The following is a 17,847-nucleotide window of genomic DNA, read 5'->3' on the forward strand; positions in this document are numbered from 1 at the left end:
GGCTGCTCAGCAGGCCAGGCAGCATCCGTGGATGGAAATGGGCTGACTACAGCTGCAGTCTGCACGGAATTTGTACGTTCTCCCCGGGACCTGTGTGGGTTTTCTCCTGGGTCTCCGGTTTCCTCCCACACTCCAAAGACGTAAAGATTTGTAGGTTAATTGGCTTGGTATAAGTTTCAATTGTCCCTAGTGGATGTAGGGTAGTGTTAATGTGCGAGGATCGCTGGTCGGTGCGGACTCGGTGGGCCGAAGGGCCTGTTTCTGAGCTGCATCACTAAACTAAACTAAACTAATGTGACATTTAACCATAATAAATGACTCACTATACCTTCTGCCGCAAGGTATACTTCACTTTGCTGGGGCTATTTCGGAAGACTATTCCTTCTCTATGGAGATGCTGCCCGTCCCGTTGAGTCACTCCAGCATTTGTTTTAATCTTTGTTTTAGGAAGATTCGATTGATAAGGAGTGATCGTGGAAATTCGGGCGAGGATTTGACTGCGCTGCATTGCCGGCTATAGAAATCCCTCGTTGTCTTTCAAATCCATGATAGACTGTGACCTCTGGTGGTGCACATTTTGCTTCTAGTTAGCAGAGGAGCCACATAAAACATGTTCAGGGTCTATTCTGCTTGGCGTTGCTAAGTAGCTGATGGAGTGAACCGTGCAGGAGAGGCAGGGATTTCTACTCGAGTTCCACGTTGCAATTACAGTCGTAAGTGATTGGATGCCCTCCAGAATTGCACGCGGGAAACCACTGGCGGGCTCTTCAGTCCCCCTGCCGAGACGCTTGGTTGAAGGCATAACACGTTCTCTAATGTCTCAGCCACACACTGAACCATCCCATCAACAACTAGAGAGGGGCCGCAGAGTTACTCCAGCACTTGGTGGCTTTTTAAAATAAACTTATAGAGAGAAAACCCACGCGGTCACGGGGAGAGCGTACAAACTTTGTACAGACGGCACCCGTAGTCGGGATCGAACCAGGGTCTCTGGCGCTGCATTCGTTGTAAAGCAGCAACTCTACCGCGATGATATAAAGCTCAATGCAATGTGGGTTGTGAAGAGAAAGCAGAGTGTATCCAGAAGATAGAAACAAGGTTCTTTATTCACTTGGGCGACTTGAACGGACAAGAAGCTGATACATGGAATAGAACGAGAAAGAAAATTAGGTAATCTTTTAAAAAATGATAAGCAGAATATTTAGAATCATAGAGTCATCAAGCACGGAAACCGGCCCTCTGGCCCAACTTGTCCATTCTGGCCGAGATGCGACATCTAAGCTGGTCCTATATGCCCGTGTGTTTGGCCTTTCCCATCCATTATTGTTAAATGATGGGAAGAGAACAGCTCCGCCCAAGACCACGAGAAATTGCAGTGAATTGTGGACGCAGCCCAGACCGTCACCCAATCCAACCACCCTTCCACTGACTCCATTTACACCTCACGCTGCCTCGGCAAGGCCAACAGCGTAATCAAGAATGCCTCGCACCCCGGCCACTCCCTTTTATCCCCTCTCCCATCGGGTAAAAGGTACAGAAGTGTGAAAATGCACACCTCCAGATTCTTCTTCCCAGCTGTTATCAGGCAACTGAATCATCTTACCACAACTAGAGAGCAGTCCTGAACTAATATCTACCTCCTTGGCAACCCTCGGACTATCCTTGATCGGACTTTGCTGGCTTTGCCTTGCACTTAACATTATTCCCTTATAATGTATCTATACACTGTAAATGGTTCGATTGTAACCATGTATTGTCTTTACGCTGACTGGATAGCACGCAACAAAAGCTTTTCACTGTACCTCGGTACACGTGACAATAAACTAAACTGAAACTAACTCTCCAACCATACAACCAAATCTGACAATAAATGAAACTGAGCCTGAGTGTTTGATAAATATTGCTATTCGCAGGGCCTAAGGTGTCTTTGTAAGTTAGTCACTGAGAGTTGAGGGTCTGTCCCACTTCGGCGATTTTTTGGGGCGACTGCCACAAAATTTTCAACGCGTTGAAAGTTTTTCGGCGACAGTGGCACCAATTTTTGCTGTCGGTGATTGTCATAGATTGTGGTAGGTTGTTGCCAGGTATGGTAGGTGAATTCCATTTAAACTAGTCCCTGGCAGTCGCCTAAAGATTCGCCTAAGTGGGACAGACCCGATGTGCAGTACAGCAAGCAGCGGCGAAGGCAAATGGTACGTTGGCCTTTATTGCAAGAAGATTTAAGTCAAAGAGTGAAGATGCCTTGTTCTAATTACATCGGGCTCCGATGAGACAGCACCTGGATTATTATGTACCAACCTGGCCTATTGACCTAAAGAAAGATATACTGCATTAAAACGAGTGCAATGAAGGGTCATTGTACTGATTTGCGGGATGGCAGGTTTGTTGTAGGCGCATTGATTAAGTAAGGCAAAGCTCTTTTCAGTTTAGCAGAATGAGATGAGATATTATTGATATATTCAAAATTCTTATGGAGTATGACAGGGTTCTATGGAGTTAGTGTTTTCCCTGGCTGAGGTGTCTAAAATCTAGTGGCAGTCTCAAAATTAGCGGTCAGCTATTCAGCAGAGTGTGAAAAGAAATTTTCGTAGACAATGTGATGGACCTTTCGAATTCTCTAACCAAAAACAGCGTGGGAGCTTAATCACTGACTATATTGAAGAGAGCATAGATTTTTAGATAATAAAGGACTTGAGTGTTCAGAGATACAGCGTGGAAACAGGCCCCTCAGCCCACCAAGTCAACGCCGACCATCGATCACCCATACTTCAGAATTAGGGACAGAAGTTTAGGGGTAATATGAGGGGGAACTTCTTTACGCAGAGAGTGGTGGCGGTGTGGAATGAGCTCCCAGTGGAAGTGGTGGAGGCAGGTTCATTGGTATCATTTAAAAATAAATTGGATAGGCATATGGATGAGAAGGGAATGGAGGGTTATGGTACGAGTGCAGGCAGGTGGGACTAAGGGGAAAAAAATTTGTTCGGCATGGACTTGTAGGGCCGAGGTGGCCTGTTTCCGTGCTGTAATTGTTTTATGGTTATATGGTTATATGGTTATACACTAGCTCTATCCTACACCCTAGGGACAATTTACAGAAGTCAATTGACCTACAAACCTGCATGACTTTGGTGTGTGGGAGGAAGCCGGAGTACCCAGAGAAAACCCACGCGGTCACAGGGAGAACGCACAAGCATCGACCGGGCAGCACCCGTAGTCAGGATTGAACCCGGGTCTCTGGCGCTGTAAGGCAGCAACTCTACCGCTGCGCCACTGTGCTGCCCTCAGGGAGTGGCACTGGAGTGCCGGAATGCACGTGAAGTAATTGAATGCTGGAGCAGAGATGAAGGATCCAATGCCCTATTCCTGCTCTGTATGTTAATGCTTTTCTTAACCTGGGGTGATCAGGGGAAATCAGCACAATGACACCAACAGAAAATGTTCGGAAAACGCTACAAATCTTCAGCACACCATGGGGATTAGCGGTGAACAATATCTGATCCATGAGTCAGTGGAAGAGTCAAGTGTTTGATTGTCATCTTCTTCTTATTCTTACTTGTCTCACAAATTCTTACTTGCAGCATCACAACAGAATATCTAATCAAAGTACTCTGTAAACAATATAATAAACGCAAATAAAAAGTTCAGTGTGTGTATATATATACATATAATATCTATATTATATATACAGTATACACACACACACACACACATATATATGTATATGTATGCATGTGTATGTATATGTGTGTATGTGTGTGTGTGTGTGTGTGTGTATATATATAGGATGTGTAGGAGAGAACAGCAGTTGCTGGTTCAGACTGAAGAAGGGTCTCGACCCGAACGTCACCCATTCCTTCTCTCCAGAGATACTGCCTGTCCCGCTGAGTTACTCCAGCGTTTTTGTGTCTATTTATATGTGTGTGTGTGTGTGTGTGTGTGTGTGTGTGTGTGTGTGTGTGTGTGTGTGTGTGTGCGTGCGTGTGTGTGTGTGTGTGTGTGTGTGTGTGTGTGTGTGTGTGTGTGTGTGTGTGTGTGTGTGTGTGTACATACATAAGCATAAAAACAAACAATAGTAGTGCAAGAAGACAAAATCAATGCACGCAAGTCAATGCAGTTCAGAGCTTATTCGGAGCTTGGGGTGTTTGTGGGGAAGAAACTGTTCCTGACCCTGGACGAAGCAGATAGAAAGTGAGAATATGGATGAAAGATTGTGGGAGTCACACAGTTACAAAACTGAAATAAAAACAGAAGATCCTTAAAACAATCGCTAAGTCCGGGGGCACCAGAACAGAAGGGGGGAAAGTAAGTTTTCAGTAGCAGAGAAGGCAAGCGAGGCACAAGAAACTGCAGACACTGAAACAGGAGTGGAAAACAATGAGTTATGCAGACAATGAAACTGACAATGAAATGACAATGAAAATGAGTGTCATTGTGTGCATATCCCATCACCTGGCTCACAGCCAACAGTGGGCCGTGTCCTTGATCATCGGCACGTTTTTGCATATCTTTCATTCATTTGTACTATATCTCTCTACATCAACGTCTGTATCTCTCGTTGCCCTTTCCCCTGACTCTCAGTCTGAAGAAGGGTTTCGACCCGAAACATCACCTATCCATGTTTTCCAGAGATGCCGCCTGTCCCGCTGAGTTGCTCCGACATTTTGTGTCTTTCCATCGCATTCTCAGATGTCCTGAAGAGATGGACATCAGCTATCTTGAGGCAGTCTGGCCCAGTGTCACTGCAAAGCTGCCAACATGGTTGATTCTGACCCGCCCCCACAGATCAGGGACAATTAGAGATAGACACTAAACGCTCTTGCTACCAGCGTGATACATTTCCCATTAATGAGTACGTTTCTAATGAGCCTGTCCCACTTAGGCGATTTTTTAGGCAACTACAGGCGACTAGTATGTCGCCACATGTTCGCCAGTGGTCACCGCTAAACTTTCAAAATATTTCGGCAACAATGTGTTTGACGCCAATGAGCGCAGCTTGACTTTTCCTGACGTAGGTTGTCGCCAGTTTTTCGGCGACTATGACAATCGCCAAGTGGGACAGGCCAATAAAGTGCTCGGTATGAAATAAAATGAGAACACCTTTTGGATTGAGAAGTAAAGCTGTCAACACAGAGGTGAGAAAAAAAAACATTAGTTGCTGTTTCAGCAACGAGACTTTGCACAATGCTGACAATGAGCATCTAACCTGAACGCTAACCATTGCCTTTACCTGTCAAATACTTCACTTGCACAATGCAATTTCGCTGTTTTTGTTCCTCCTTCCAAACACTTAATTGCCTAATCGGGTTAGTATTTCCATTTAGTCCTCAGCACCACTGATAATTGCTTGAGCACACACTGCAGTAAACCGGCGGGGATTGATCGATGGTCTTTTACTCGATCGCTCCATCAGCGAGATTGCTTTTGGAGAATTAGCCAAATTCCGCAACTTGCCGCTCATTAAGGGCACGGTTAGCTGCGCAACAAGTGACCCATTTGCAACTCACATCTAATGGAGCCTCTGGTTTTTGTGCCACGCTAACACGCTGCAGTCTGACAGATAGCATGCTGAGTCAATGCACTCGCCTGGCCACAGAACATTAAAGGGAGGTTATTCATTACGGTTCTCTCAGAGTACAGCGCAGTGGCGCAGTGGTGACTTGCAGTGGATTCCAGGCACCCAACGCCCTCTGTGAAAATGTGTAGGAAGGAACTGCAGATGCTGCTTTACCGCAGATAGACACAAAATGCTGGAGTAACTCAGCGGGCCAGGCAGCATCTCTGGAGATAAGGATGGGTGAAGTTTCGGGACTAACAAAGTCCCTCGACCCTACACCCACACTAGGATCGATTTATTTTACTTTTTTTTACACCGCCTATTAACCGACAAACCTGTACGTCTTTGGAGTGTGGGAGGACACTGGGAACTGAAGATGCTGGCTTACAAAAAAGAGACACAAATTGCTGGAGTAACTCAGCGGGACAGGCAGCATCTCTGTACAAAATGGATCGGTGATGTTTTGGGTGAGGATTCCTTCTTCTGAAGAAGAAGTTCCTGCAGTTCCTTGCGTCTCCCAAAATCAAAACTCAGGCTAACTTGGGGGGTAAAGATCAGCGAAATATCCACCCACCGACCTCCACCCCATCTCCTTGCCCCTATCCCATGGAGATTGAAATTAGCTTGAGTGGTATCTCCACCTCAGTGTTCTTTGCAGTCCCACTGTTTGAAAAAGTTCAACTCTCCACCTGACTGCATGGATCCAAACCTCGTTTGAATATTTTCACAGTTCAACAGAGGTACTGAAATACCTGAGAAATTCTCCAAGGGCAATATGTAATCGTTGGACTAGATGCCACTAATAAAAAATGTATTAAAAAAAAAAAAAAAAATTAAATTTTTTTTTAAATGCTCCAAGGGTTTGGTGTGGGGTCATGGTGCTAATTGCACAGATTGTAGATTAGTTTAGTTTAGGTTACTTTGGTTAGTTTAGTTTGTTTTAGTTTAGTTTAGTATAGACGTACAACATGGACTCAGACCCTTCAGTGCACTGAGCTCACACAGACCATCGATCACCCATTTACACTAGTTCAATGTTACCCAACTTTCTCATCCGCTTTCTACACATTAGGGATCATTTTAGTTAGAGGATAATGAAGGTAAAGGTGTGTCTTTGGGATGTGGGAGGAAACCGGAGCATCCGGAGGAACATGCAAACTGGACTCAGACAGCTCCCGAGGTCAGGATCGAACCTGGGTCTCTGGCGTTGTGAGGAAGTGCTTCTTCCAGCTTTGCCGCTCCTCGTAGCAGGAACCTAGCTGCTGTCCCTTCTGTTCCTACTCCCACTCTGATGCCGTGTTACTCTTCTTCCTCAGCAGGGGCAAACACTGGAGATCTCCAGGCCGTCTCCACGCCCGTCGAGACCCTTCCCCGCTTCCAGGTTGAGCCAGAGAATTCCTACATTGTGAAGAACAACCCCATTAAGCTCCGCTGCAAGGCAATGCCTGCCATGCAGATTTTCTTCAAGTGCAACGGAGACTGGGTGCATCAGGATGAACACATGCTGGAGGAAGACGTGGATGAAAACACAGGTAAGGCACCTTCCTTCTGGGATCCCTGCATGCGGACAGTGCCTAGAGTCATGGGCGCTGGCCCTTCAGCCCGACTAGCCCATACCGGCCAACATGTCCCATCTACACCTGCCTGCATTTGGCCCACATCCCTCTGAACAATCCTATCCATGTACCTTTCTGAATGTTTCAGATTCAGATTCAGATTCAATTTTAATTGTCATTGTCAGTGTACAGCACAGAGACAACGAAATGCATTTAGCATCTCCCTTGAAGAGCGACATAGCAAACGATTTGAAATCCATTCACCCACCACCCTTTGAGTGAAAAAGTTACTCCTCAGGGTCCTATTAAATCTTTCTCCCCTCACCTTAAACCCATGTCCACTGGTTCTGGACTCCCCTACTGTGGGCAAGAGAGTCTGTGCGTCCACCTGATCTATTCCTCTCCTGACCGTGTACTCGTTTGGAGTTGGATCACCTGACGTATTCATGAGTTGCACTGTATTAGCTGACAATGTAGGAGGAGTTCATTTGGACCATTAAGTCTATGCAGTCCCATTGTCCCTGTTTTCCTCCCTGCAACCTGTCCTCTCTCAGATGCGGATCAACTCCACCCTGACACTAGGGATAATTTACAGCAGGTAGTTAACCTTCTGACCAGCATGAGTTGGGACAAGGGAGAAGACCAGAGGAATCGCATGTGGTTATAAGGGGAACATAAAGTTGGAACATTGGGTCAGCTGGTAGAGCTGAAAACCCGGGTTCGATCCTGGCCTCTGATTCTGCCTGTGTGGAGTTGGCATGTTCTCCCCGTGGCCAGGTGGGTTTCCTCTGGTTTCCACCCACATCCCAAGGACGTGCGGGTTTGTAGGTTCATTGGCCTCTGGAAATTTTGATGGGAGGGGATGTGAAAGTGGGATAACAGGACTAGAGTGAATGGGTGATCGATGGTCAGCATGGACTTGTTGGGGCCGAAGGGCCTGTCTCCATTCTGTAGCTTTCAATCAATCAAACAAACCAACGTTAGACAATAGACAATAGGTGCAGGAGGAGACCATTCGGCCCCTCAAGCCATTCAATGTGATCATAGCTGATCATCCACAATCAGTACCTCGTTCCTGCCTTCTCCCCATATCCCTTGACTCCACTATCTTTAAGAGCCCTATCTAGCTCTCTCTTGAAAGCATCCAGAGAACCAGCCTCCAATGCCCTCTGCGGCAGAGACTTCCACAGACTCACAACTCTAGGTGTGAAAAAGTGTCTCCTCACACCTACAAACCAGCTCTACATGCCTGCTTTATTTGAGAGCACGAGTTTCTGTACAATGTCCTGAACCACTTAATATTTGGAGCCATGTGTAGCCTATATACTGGAGCGTTATATGGCCAGTGGATGCGAAGATTCACTTGTACTTGTGTGCTCTTCTGTGTTCAGTATTTGGTCCCTCTCGCAGCTTACACCCACTGGAAGAGTGAGCATAGTTAGAACATGTCAGCCTAGATAGAGAGAATGTTTCCACTTGTGGGAGAGTCTAGGACCGGAGGCCACAGCCTCAGAATTAAAGGATGTTCCTTTAGGAAGGAGATGAGGAGAAGTTTATTTAGTCAGAGGGTGGTGAATCTGTGGAATTCATTGCCACAGATGGCTGTGGAAGCCAAGTCAATGGATATTAAGCAGAGATAGAGAGATTCTTGATTAATACATGGGTTTATTAGGGTTATGGGGAGAAGGCAGGAGAATTGGGTTAAGAGGGAAAGATTGATCAGCCATGATTGAATGGCGGAGTAGACTTGATGGGCCTAATTCTACTCCAATCATTATGAACACGGACTTATTCTGGTACCATTTTGAAGTTGTTGATTCAGGTCCTTTATATCGAATGATATGACTATAACTGAATGAAAGAAATGTCACCAATTGATTAGCAATATTTTTTGACTTTTCTGTTATAATTTACCAGAGCCACCTCCAGTACTGCCCGTGTAAAGATGATTTAATATAAGGCGTGGGACTTTTAGTTTGAGTCAAGGGAGGCACGGTGGTGTAGCGGTAAATTTGCTGCCTTACAGCGCCAGAGACCCTGGTCCCGGGTTCAATTCCGACTACGGGTACTGTCTGTACGGAGTTTGTACGTTCTCCCCGTGACCTGCACGGGTTTTCTCCGAGATCTTCGGTTTCCTCCCGCGCTCCAAAGACGTACAGGTTTGTAGGTTGACTGGCTTGGTGTAAGTGGAAACTGTGCTTACTGTGTGCGGGGATCGCTGGTCGGCGCGGACACGGTGGGCTGAAGGGCCTGTTTCCGCTCTGTATCCCTAAACTAACCCTGTGCTCAGAGAAGCATTCTTTAAGAAATGAGAATTAAATTTATTGTCATTGCAATAATGATGCTTTCAGTTCTGAAAGCTTCTGTTTCACTTACGAGGGGGGGGGGGGGGGGGGGGGGGGGGGGTTTATAATAAGCTGCACATACATCAAATTAACTTATGGCAGTGCCTGTAGAGTTGGTTGCTGCCTCCCAGTTTTCCGAGCATTCACTGAGAGGAAATTGCCAATCATTCAGCATCAGGTGTCAAAGAAATAGCTGTGAGATGTCAGAATATTGAGTGGTCAGAAGAAGTAATGATGTATATCATAGCTACCTACGTCAAGATTGCTGATCATTGTGTCGGACGTGCCGAATTAGAAATAGGCACTCTATTCCACGGTAGACACAAAATGCTGGAGTAACTCAGCGGGACAGGCAACATCTCTGGAGAGAAGGAATGGGTGACCTTTTGGGTCCAGACTCTTCTTCAGTCCGACCCAAAAACGTCACCCATTGCAGCCTGAAGAAGGGTCTCGACCCGAAACGTCACCCATTCCTTCTCTCCAGAGATGATGGTGCCTGAGTTCCTCCAGCATTTTGTGTCCACCTTTGATTTCAACCGGCATCTGCAGTTCCTTCCAACACACTCTATTCCAAGCTCTGTCTTGAGAAGCGATGACCAGGTAGATTCAAGGGTGACAAAATTACTGGAGTAACTCAGCGGGTGCGGCAGCATCTATGGAGCGAAGGAAATAGGAAACGTTTCAGACCGAACCCCTTCTTCAGACCCTAGGTGTCAGACCCTTGAGATTCAAGGGTGAGCTTGAAGACTACAACATCCGTGCCAACTCCTGGGCATCTCTGACCCATCACCGCTCAAGAAGGCTGTTGGGCATGGTATTGAGAACGTCAAGACTGTGGGTTGGGAGACCAAAGAAGCCAGGTGTAAGTGACAAATGGAGAAGACCACCTCATAAACAGACCACCCGTTCACCCATCTCCCACCCCACATAGGCCCACCACCCAACTCGTATCCCTGACACGGCCGTCAACTCCCCTCAATGCTATTGCCACCCATCTACCCACAGAACATGGACAACCAAACAGAGATTCAAAGAGTCATACAGCATTGAAGCAGGCCCTTTGGCCCAACTTGCCCATGCTGACCAACATGCCCCGGCATCAGCAGGCCCTCGCCCTGACTCTCTCATGGCCCCGGGCCTCTCTCAACCACTCCTGCAACGGACCCCAACTGCACGTCATTCAACGCCAGATCCACCCCATCAGCAATACATCTCTGTACATGCCCCTTCTACACTAGTCCCACCCGCCTGCCTTTAGCCCATATCCCTCCAAACCAACCCGATCCATGTAACCGTGTAAATGTTTCTTAACTGTTGAGATAGTACCAGCCTCAGCTACATCCTCTGGCAGCTTGTTCCATACACCCACCACCCTTTGTTTCAGAATATTACCCCTCAGATTCCCATCACCTCTCTCCCCCCTCACCTGAAACCTATGCCCTCTGGTTCTCGATTCCCCTACTCTGGGTAACTACTCCTAAGTTACGAAAGTTTTACGAACAGAATTAGGCCATTCAGCCCATCAATTCTACTCATTCAATCATGGCTGATCTATCTTTCCCTCTCAACCCCAGTCTCCTCCTGCCTTTCCCCCATAACCCCTGGCATAGTCGGCACCCGTCTTCAACGTTTTCTGTTCTTTCGCAAGGATAGATGCAAGGCAGGGCAATCCTTCTTGAAGTGCCAGAGGATTTTCTTACATTAGTTGAGTTTAGTTCAGAGAGAGGGCGTGGAAACAGGCCCTTTGGCCCACCGAGTCCGCACCAATCATAGCCTTGCATGATCCCCGTCTCAACGGGGGGGGGGGGGGGGGGGGGGGGGGGGGGAGAGTTAGTTGTGGACTGCACAGACCAGCTGCTGGTACTGTTTAATTTTAGTTTAGTTTTAGTTCAGAGATGCAGCACAGAAACAAGCCCTTCTGCCCACAAAGTCTGTGCTGACCAACACACTAACACCACCCTACACACACTAGGGACAAAAATGCTGGAGAAACTCAGCGGGTGCGGCAGCATCTATGGAGCGAAGGAAATAGGCAACGTTTCGTGCCGAAACGTTGCCTATTTCCTTCGCTCCATAGATGCTGCCGCACCCGCTGAGTTTATCCAGCATTTTTGTCTTACCTTCGATTTTCCAGCATCTGCAGTTCCTTCTTGAACACACTAGGGACAATTCTACATTTACAACAAGCCAATTAAGCTACAAACCTCTACGTCTTTGGAGTGTGGGAGGAAACCGAAGATCTCGGAGAAAACCCACGCAGGTCACGTAGAGAACGAACAAACTCCGTACAGACAGCACCCGTGGTCGGAATCGAACCCTGGTCTCTGGCTCTGTAAGGCAGCTACTCTACCGCTGTGCCACCCTTAAGTAAATAAGTAAGTAAGTAAGTAAGTTTATCGGCCAAGTAATCACATACAAGGAATTTGCCTTGGTGCTCCGCCCATCTATCTTAGAAGGCGGTCCAAGCCTTTGGCTCAGCATGGCATTTGAAAGAAGGCATCCTCAATACCGCAGCACTCACCAGCACTGCATTGGAGCAAGACAGGCAGGACTTATTGAGCTTAATGGCTAAAGAGATGGAGAGAGCGGGGGAGAGAGCAGGGACAGAGCATTTAATTTGGATATTCAGCTGTGATCACGGTGAGTTATAGCACAAGTGGCCTATTCCTTCTCCTAATTTCTATATTTTTATGTTTCTAATCCTGGCAGTGGAATTTAAACTTCACAATCTCCGACATAATTGCAAGGGCTCTCCACAGCTCACACTTGGTCACATCGAATTGTGTGAATAAGATTTTGAGTAATGAATTACAGAGGGCTCCAACTCATAATACATGGCCTTGATCCAGAGATTATTCGCCAGCAAAATTAATGTTGCTCACAAAGCGTTTAAAAGCACGAAAAAATCATCATGGGTAGTCCGGCTTAGTCTAGAGATACAGCGCGGAAACAGGCCCTTCAGCCCATCGAGCCCATGCCGACCAGCATGACCACTATCCTACACACTAGGGACAATTTATTAATTTACCAAAGCCAAATTAGCCTTCTTTGGAATGTGGGAGGAAACTGGAGCACCCTATGCGGTCATAGAAACAGCTTTTTTCCACGAGTAGTAGCTCTACTCAATAACCAAAAATATGTAGCCTCCTTTTGCTCTGGTATTTTATTTAATTCACATGTTTAATCGATAATGTTTTATTATTAATGTTTGATGTTTTATACGTCTTTTTCCTAACTGTCATTGTATGTCATGTTGTCACTTGCGGGCGGAGCACCAAGGCAAATTCCTTGTATGTGAATACTTGGCCAATAAACTTATTCATTCATTCATTCACAGGGAGAACGTACAAACTCCGTGCAGACAGAAAGGATTGAACCCGGGTCTCATAGGGCAGCAACTCTACCGCTGCGCCACCGTGCCACCTCTTGAATTATTTTTCTTCATATACCTCACGACATGATGAAGGCCATTCAGCCCATCGGGTCTATGCTAGCTCTCAGACTAAACGCATCAATGCCATTCACTCATTTAATGCCTATTGGCCTCTTCTCTATCAAGTATCTATCAACCTCCCTCAGTTAGAAACAAAGTTCTGGAGGAACGGGTCAGGCAGCATCTGTGGAGGGAATGGACACATAATGTTTAGCACTCCGTTTATTTTTAACTACCCCTTTTACATATAAAATTCTTAAGAGATTGGACAGGCTAGATGCAGGACAAATGTTCCCGATGTTGGGGGAGTCCAGAACCAGGGGTCACAGTTTAAGAATAAGGGATAGACCATTTTTGGACTGAGATGGGGAAAAACTATTTCACCCAGAGAGCTGTGAATCTGTGGAATTCTTTGCCACAGAAGGAAATGGAGGGCAATTCACTGGATGTTTTAAAGAGGGAGCTAGATATAGCTCTTAGGGCGAACAGAGTCAAGGGATATGGGGAGAAAGTAGGAACGGGGTACTGATTCTGGATGATCAGCCATGATCATATTGAATGGCGGTGCTGGCTCGAAGGGCCGAATGGTCTATTCCTGCACCTATGTTTCTATATTTCCCATTCCCACACTGACCTTTCTGTCCAAGGCCTCCTCCAATGTCAGAGTGAGGCCACACACAATTTAAATACAAGCCATATAACCATATAACCATATAACAATTACAGCACGGAAACAGGCCATCTCGGCCCTACAAGTCCATGCCGAACAAATTTTTTTCCCCTTAGTCCCACCTGCCTGCACTCGTACCATAACCCTCCATTCCCTTCTCATCCATATGCCTATCCAATTTATTTTTAAATGATACCAATGAACCTGCCTCCACCACTTCCACTGGGAGCTCATTCCACACCGCCACCACTCTCTGCGTAAAGAAGTTCCCCCTCATATTACCCCTAAACTTCTGTCCCTTAATTCTGAAGTCATGTCCTCTTGTTTGAATCTTCCCTATTCTCAAAGGGAAAAGCTTGTCCACATCAACTCTGTCTATCCCTCTCATCATTTTAAAGACCTCTATCAGGTCCCCCCTTAACCTTCTGCGCTCTAGAGAATAAAGACCTAACTTATTCAACCTATCTCTGTAACTTAGTTGTTGAAACCCAGGCAACAAAGCCTTTGCCATTTTTACCGGGAAGCAGGGCTGTTGAGGACCTTATTTGGAAAATCTGCATTATAGCAGCTTGCAGACTCATGCTGCAAGACATCTGCATACGGACGGGCACTTTGATGGGGCAATATCACATCACGCAAATTTGTCCCGAGTGCTTGTCTGAATCCACAAAGGGAATAGAATTAGCTGTGGGCTGCTTAGCGAGCTGCAGGATTCATCGCTCACCAATGCCAAAATGTTCATTTTACCTGCTGCTAGACCTTTCAAAGAATGGACACCCGGGGAGTGATTCCTTGCCTACAATTTAATCAAAGAGCTCAAGTTATATCATAAATAGCCAGTCTGATGCCATCATCTAAATCTAAAAATTGGATTACAGTCTGGAATGAATTTGGTTCCAACTTTCCTCGGGTTTAATTATGTATACAGTGTTCATTTTGCGTAGGAGGTTTTTTTCTTTTGTTTAAGGCAGAAAGGAAAGCTTTTTATTTACATTTCTCGACATCTCATCTTTCAGCAATGTCACAAAGAGCTGCGCAAAGCATTTTGGAGCACGAGTCATTGTTTTCCAGAGAAACTCAGCAACTCTGCTTTCAAAATCTCAGGCAGCCCAATTGAGATGAGAGGGCCAGTTATCCTATTATTACTGCTGCCATTGATTGAACTAGAAATCCTGGCCGGGAGTTAGAGTTGTTGGGCTATACAACACGGAGGAGGGCCCTTCAGCCCACCTCCACCAGAGCCAGAACCCTGGTTCGATCCCGACTGCGGGTGCTGTCTGTACGGAGTTTGTACGTTCTCCCCGTGACCCGCGTGGATTTTCTCAGAGATCTTTGCTTTCCTCCCACACTCCAAAGACGTACAGGTTTGTTGGGCGATTGGCTCAGTATAAATGTAAAATGTCCCTGTTGTATGTTAGTGTGCGGGCATCGCTGGTCGGTGCAGACTCGGTGGACCGAAGGGCCTGGTTATGCGTTGTATCTCTGGAGTAAACTGAACTAGCGTGTGGGTAGCACGGGACGGGAGCATGGAGAGGCGTGGAGGAGTGTGGAGTTGGTGCACGAAATCCTCGCACGCCACCCGCGTGACGTGTCGCGTACGCACGCTGACGCATTGGCGTCGCACGCTGGCGTCCCGATGTCTCACGTGTATCGCGTGGTGACACACGGTTACGTCACCGTGCGTAACCATGCGTCGCCGCGCGCGGCAGGGTATTTTAATGACGTCACGCTCACCAGACGGCATGATGACGCGTGATTTGCGCGCGACTTCGCTCGTAACGATGCGTTGACCTATTTTACATTTGACGCGTAAATGAGGAGCAAATGATGGCCAAGTGGGACAGGCCCTTGACCCTTCTGACTCAAAACCCCCGCTGCTCCGACTTTGGACTAAAGTGCCTCATGACCCAGTCCACAAACAATGAGCATCTTACAGCAGACGTTGAGCCTCCATAGAAAGTATAGACGGCTTTTGGTACATTAACCAAATAGCCTGCAGCGGCTTCAAGGCTAAAAGAATGTTCGATTTGTGATGCAAATGAGACAACTTCCAGCTCACGATCTAATTTGAGGAGATTGTAGTGCTGCGTTCACTCCGTGTGTACACGGCATTCAGTAGCTTCATTAGCGAGTCTGCAGAGTTTACAGGAGGATTCCTTGTGTGAATCATCACTAACGTACATAATTGTCCTTCTGCTAAGGAAGGCAAGACAGTATCACAGTCAATCCACACTAATAACCCCCCCCCCCCCCCCTCCCATTCCCACACTGGCTTTTCTGTCCTGGGCCTCTTCCACTGTGAGGCAGCAACTCTACCGCTGCTCCACCGCTCCAGCTATGTCCTGCGATTTTCAAGACAGTATAGGGTATTGCTTTCCTTCAAGTAAATGCCAAGGCCGGCAGCGGTGGAGCTGCTTCCTTACAGTGCCAGAGACCCGGGTTCAATCCTGACAATGGGTCCTGTCTGTACGGAGTCTGTACGGAGTCTCCCCGTGACCCGCGTGCGTTTTCTCCGACATCCAAAGACAATAGACAATAGGTGCAGGAGTAGGACATTCGGCCCTTCGAGCCAGCAGCGCGCCATTCAATATGATCATGGCTGATCATCCACAATCAGTACCCTGTTCCTGTCTTTTCCCCATATCTCCTGACTCTGCTATCTTTGAGAGCTCTATCAAAATCTCCCTTGAAAGCATCCAGAGAATTAGCCTCCACTGCCTTCTGAGGCAGATTGGTAGGCAATGGACTTGGTATAAAATGTAAATTGCCCCTAGTCTGTGTGTAGGATAGTGTTAATGTACAGGGATCGCTGGTCGGTGCGGACTCGATGGGCCGAAGGGCCTGTTTCCGCGCTGTATCTCTAAAACTGAAACTAACACTAACGTAGGATTAAATTTATCTTTTGCACACTTCTGCCATCGATCTCCTCTTGCACAGATATAACACTCAAGGTCACTAATGAAGACGCCAGGCAGAGACTTTCCTGTAACTGATCCGCAAGTACTCAAATATTCACCTCATTCCTCTCCAAGCGGTTTTCATTAGAAGCTGCTCATTGCATTCGACTTTCTAATCCTTTATCTATCTAATTTGACACATCCCCTGTAAAGCCATGTACTCTTATCGGCACCAAACTTTCCACTCCTAATTAAGGAGACTCTGGCTTTCCTCCCTCCATGAAATTGCCTTTACCAGTGAATTAATGGATTCAGTTGTAGATTTATCCTTACCCCCGCACCTGGCGAGATTTCTCAGTGCGTATCCCGCTGATAGTATTTACTGGTTGTTTCCACTTGCAGCCAATTTCTGTCACATTTTATTTCGCTCTGAAGCAGTGTACCAGCTTCAAAGTCAAAGGCAGAGATAGTCAAATCCTTGATTAGAATGGGTGTCGAGGGCTTTGGGGAGAAGGTAGGGAAATGGGATTAGGAGGCAGAGGTCGGCTAGGAGTGACTCAATGGGCCGAATGGCCTAATTCTACTCCTATAACTTGTGAAATGAGTCTCATAGTCTTTAATTTCCTTTCACCCAGACCACAGCTAACAAGGTTACACAAAAAAGCTGGAGAAACTCAGCGGGTGCAGCAGCATCTATGGAGCGAAGGAAATAGGCAACGTTTCGGGCCGAAACCCTTCTTCAGACTAACAATGTCTGTTAGTCTGGTTAGTCTGGTTAACTCCGGTTCCCGGAGGTTTTTGCCAGTCTCCCTACCTGCTTCCACTACCTGCAACCTCCAGCAACCACCTGCAACCTCCGGGAACCACACGGAAACCTTGGGTGGGGCGCAAAGTCTCCATAGGTTTCCGTTCAGGTTTCCTAAGTGGGACAAGGGCATTATTAAGGAGTTAGGCATCTGCAGTTCCTTCCTACAGCTAACAATGTCCTCTCACCTTTAGTATTGCTACATTTTGCATATCGTTCATTCATTTGTTTTGTATCTCTCTATTTCACCATCTATATCTTTCCCCTGACTCTCAGTCTGAAGAAGGGCCTCGACCCGAAACGTCACCTATTCCTTTTCTCCAGAGATGCTGTCTGACCCATTGACTTTCTCTATCTTTGGTTTAAACCAGCATCTGCAGTTCTTTCCTACATACTCCTAGCTGCCAAGTGTGTGTCCTTATTTCACCATCGTAATACGTTCCCAGCCTTTCTGAGCTTTCTTCAGGCTAACTATCCCCTGATCTTCTTTCACCAGAGGTGCATCATTTACAAGAGCCACTTCCTCAGGACCAACCCCCTTCTAGTTACAACTGGAGTGGTTGAGGCTCTCTAAGGCGCATTTGGAA

The 17,847-nt window shown here is 46.8% G+C and overlaps 1 protein-coding gene across 2 annotated transcripts in view; it reads left to right on the forward strand.

Moving 5' to 3' along the window:
• Positions 1–17,847, forward strand: part of LOC129713297 (netrin receptor UNC5D-like) — a 346,405-nt gene that overhangs the window by 187,789 nt on the left and 140,769 nt on the right. For both annotated transcript variants that reach the window (XM_055662249.1, XM_055662250.1), the window contains exon 2: positions 6,871–7,086. In XM_055662249.1, coding sequence (XP_055518224.1) covers positions 6,871–7,086 — 216 coding nt within the window. The remainder of the gene's footprint in view (positions 1–6,870; positions 7,087–17,847) is intronic.

This window comes from Leucoraja erinacea, chromosome 35 (genome assembly GCF_028641065.1).
Source record: "Leucoraja erinacea ecotype New England chromosome 35, Leri_hhj_1, whole genome shotgun sequence".
Classification (NCBI taxonomy): Eukaryota; Metazoa; Chordata; class Chondrichthyes; order Rajiformes; family Rajidae; genus Leucoraja; species Leucoraja erinaceus.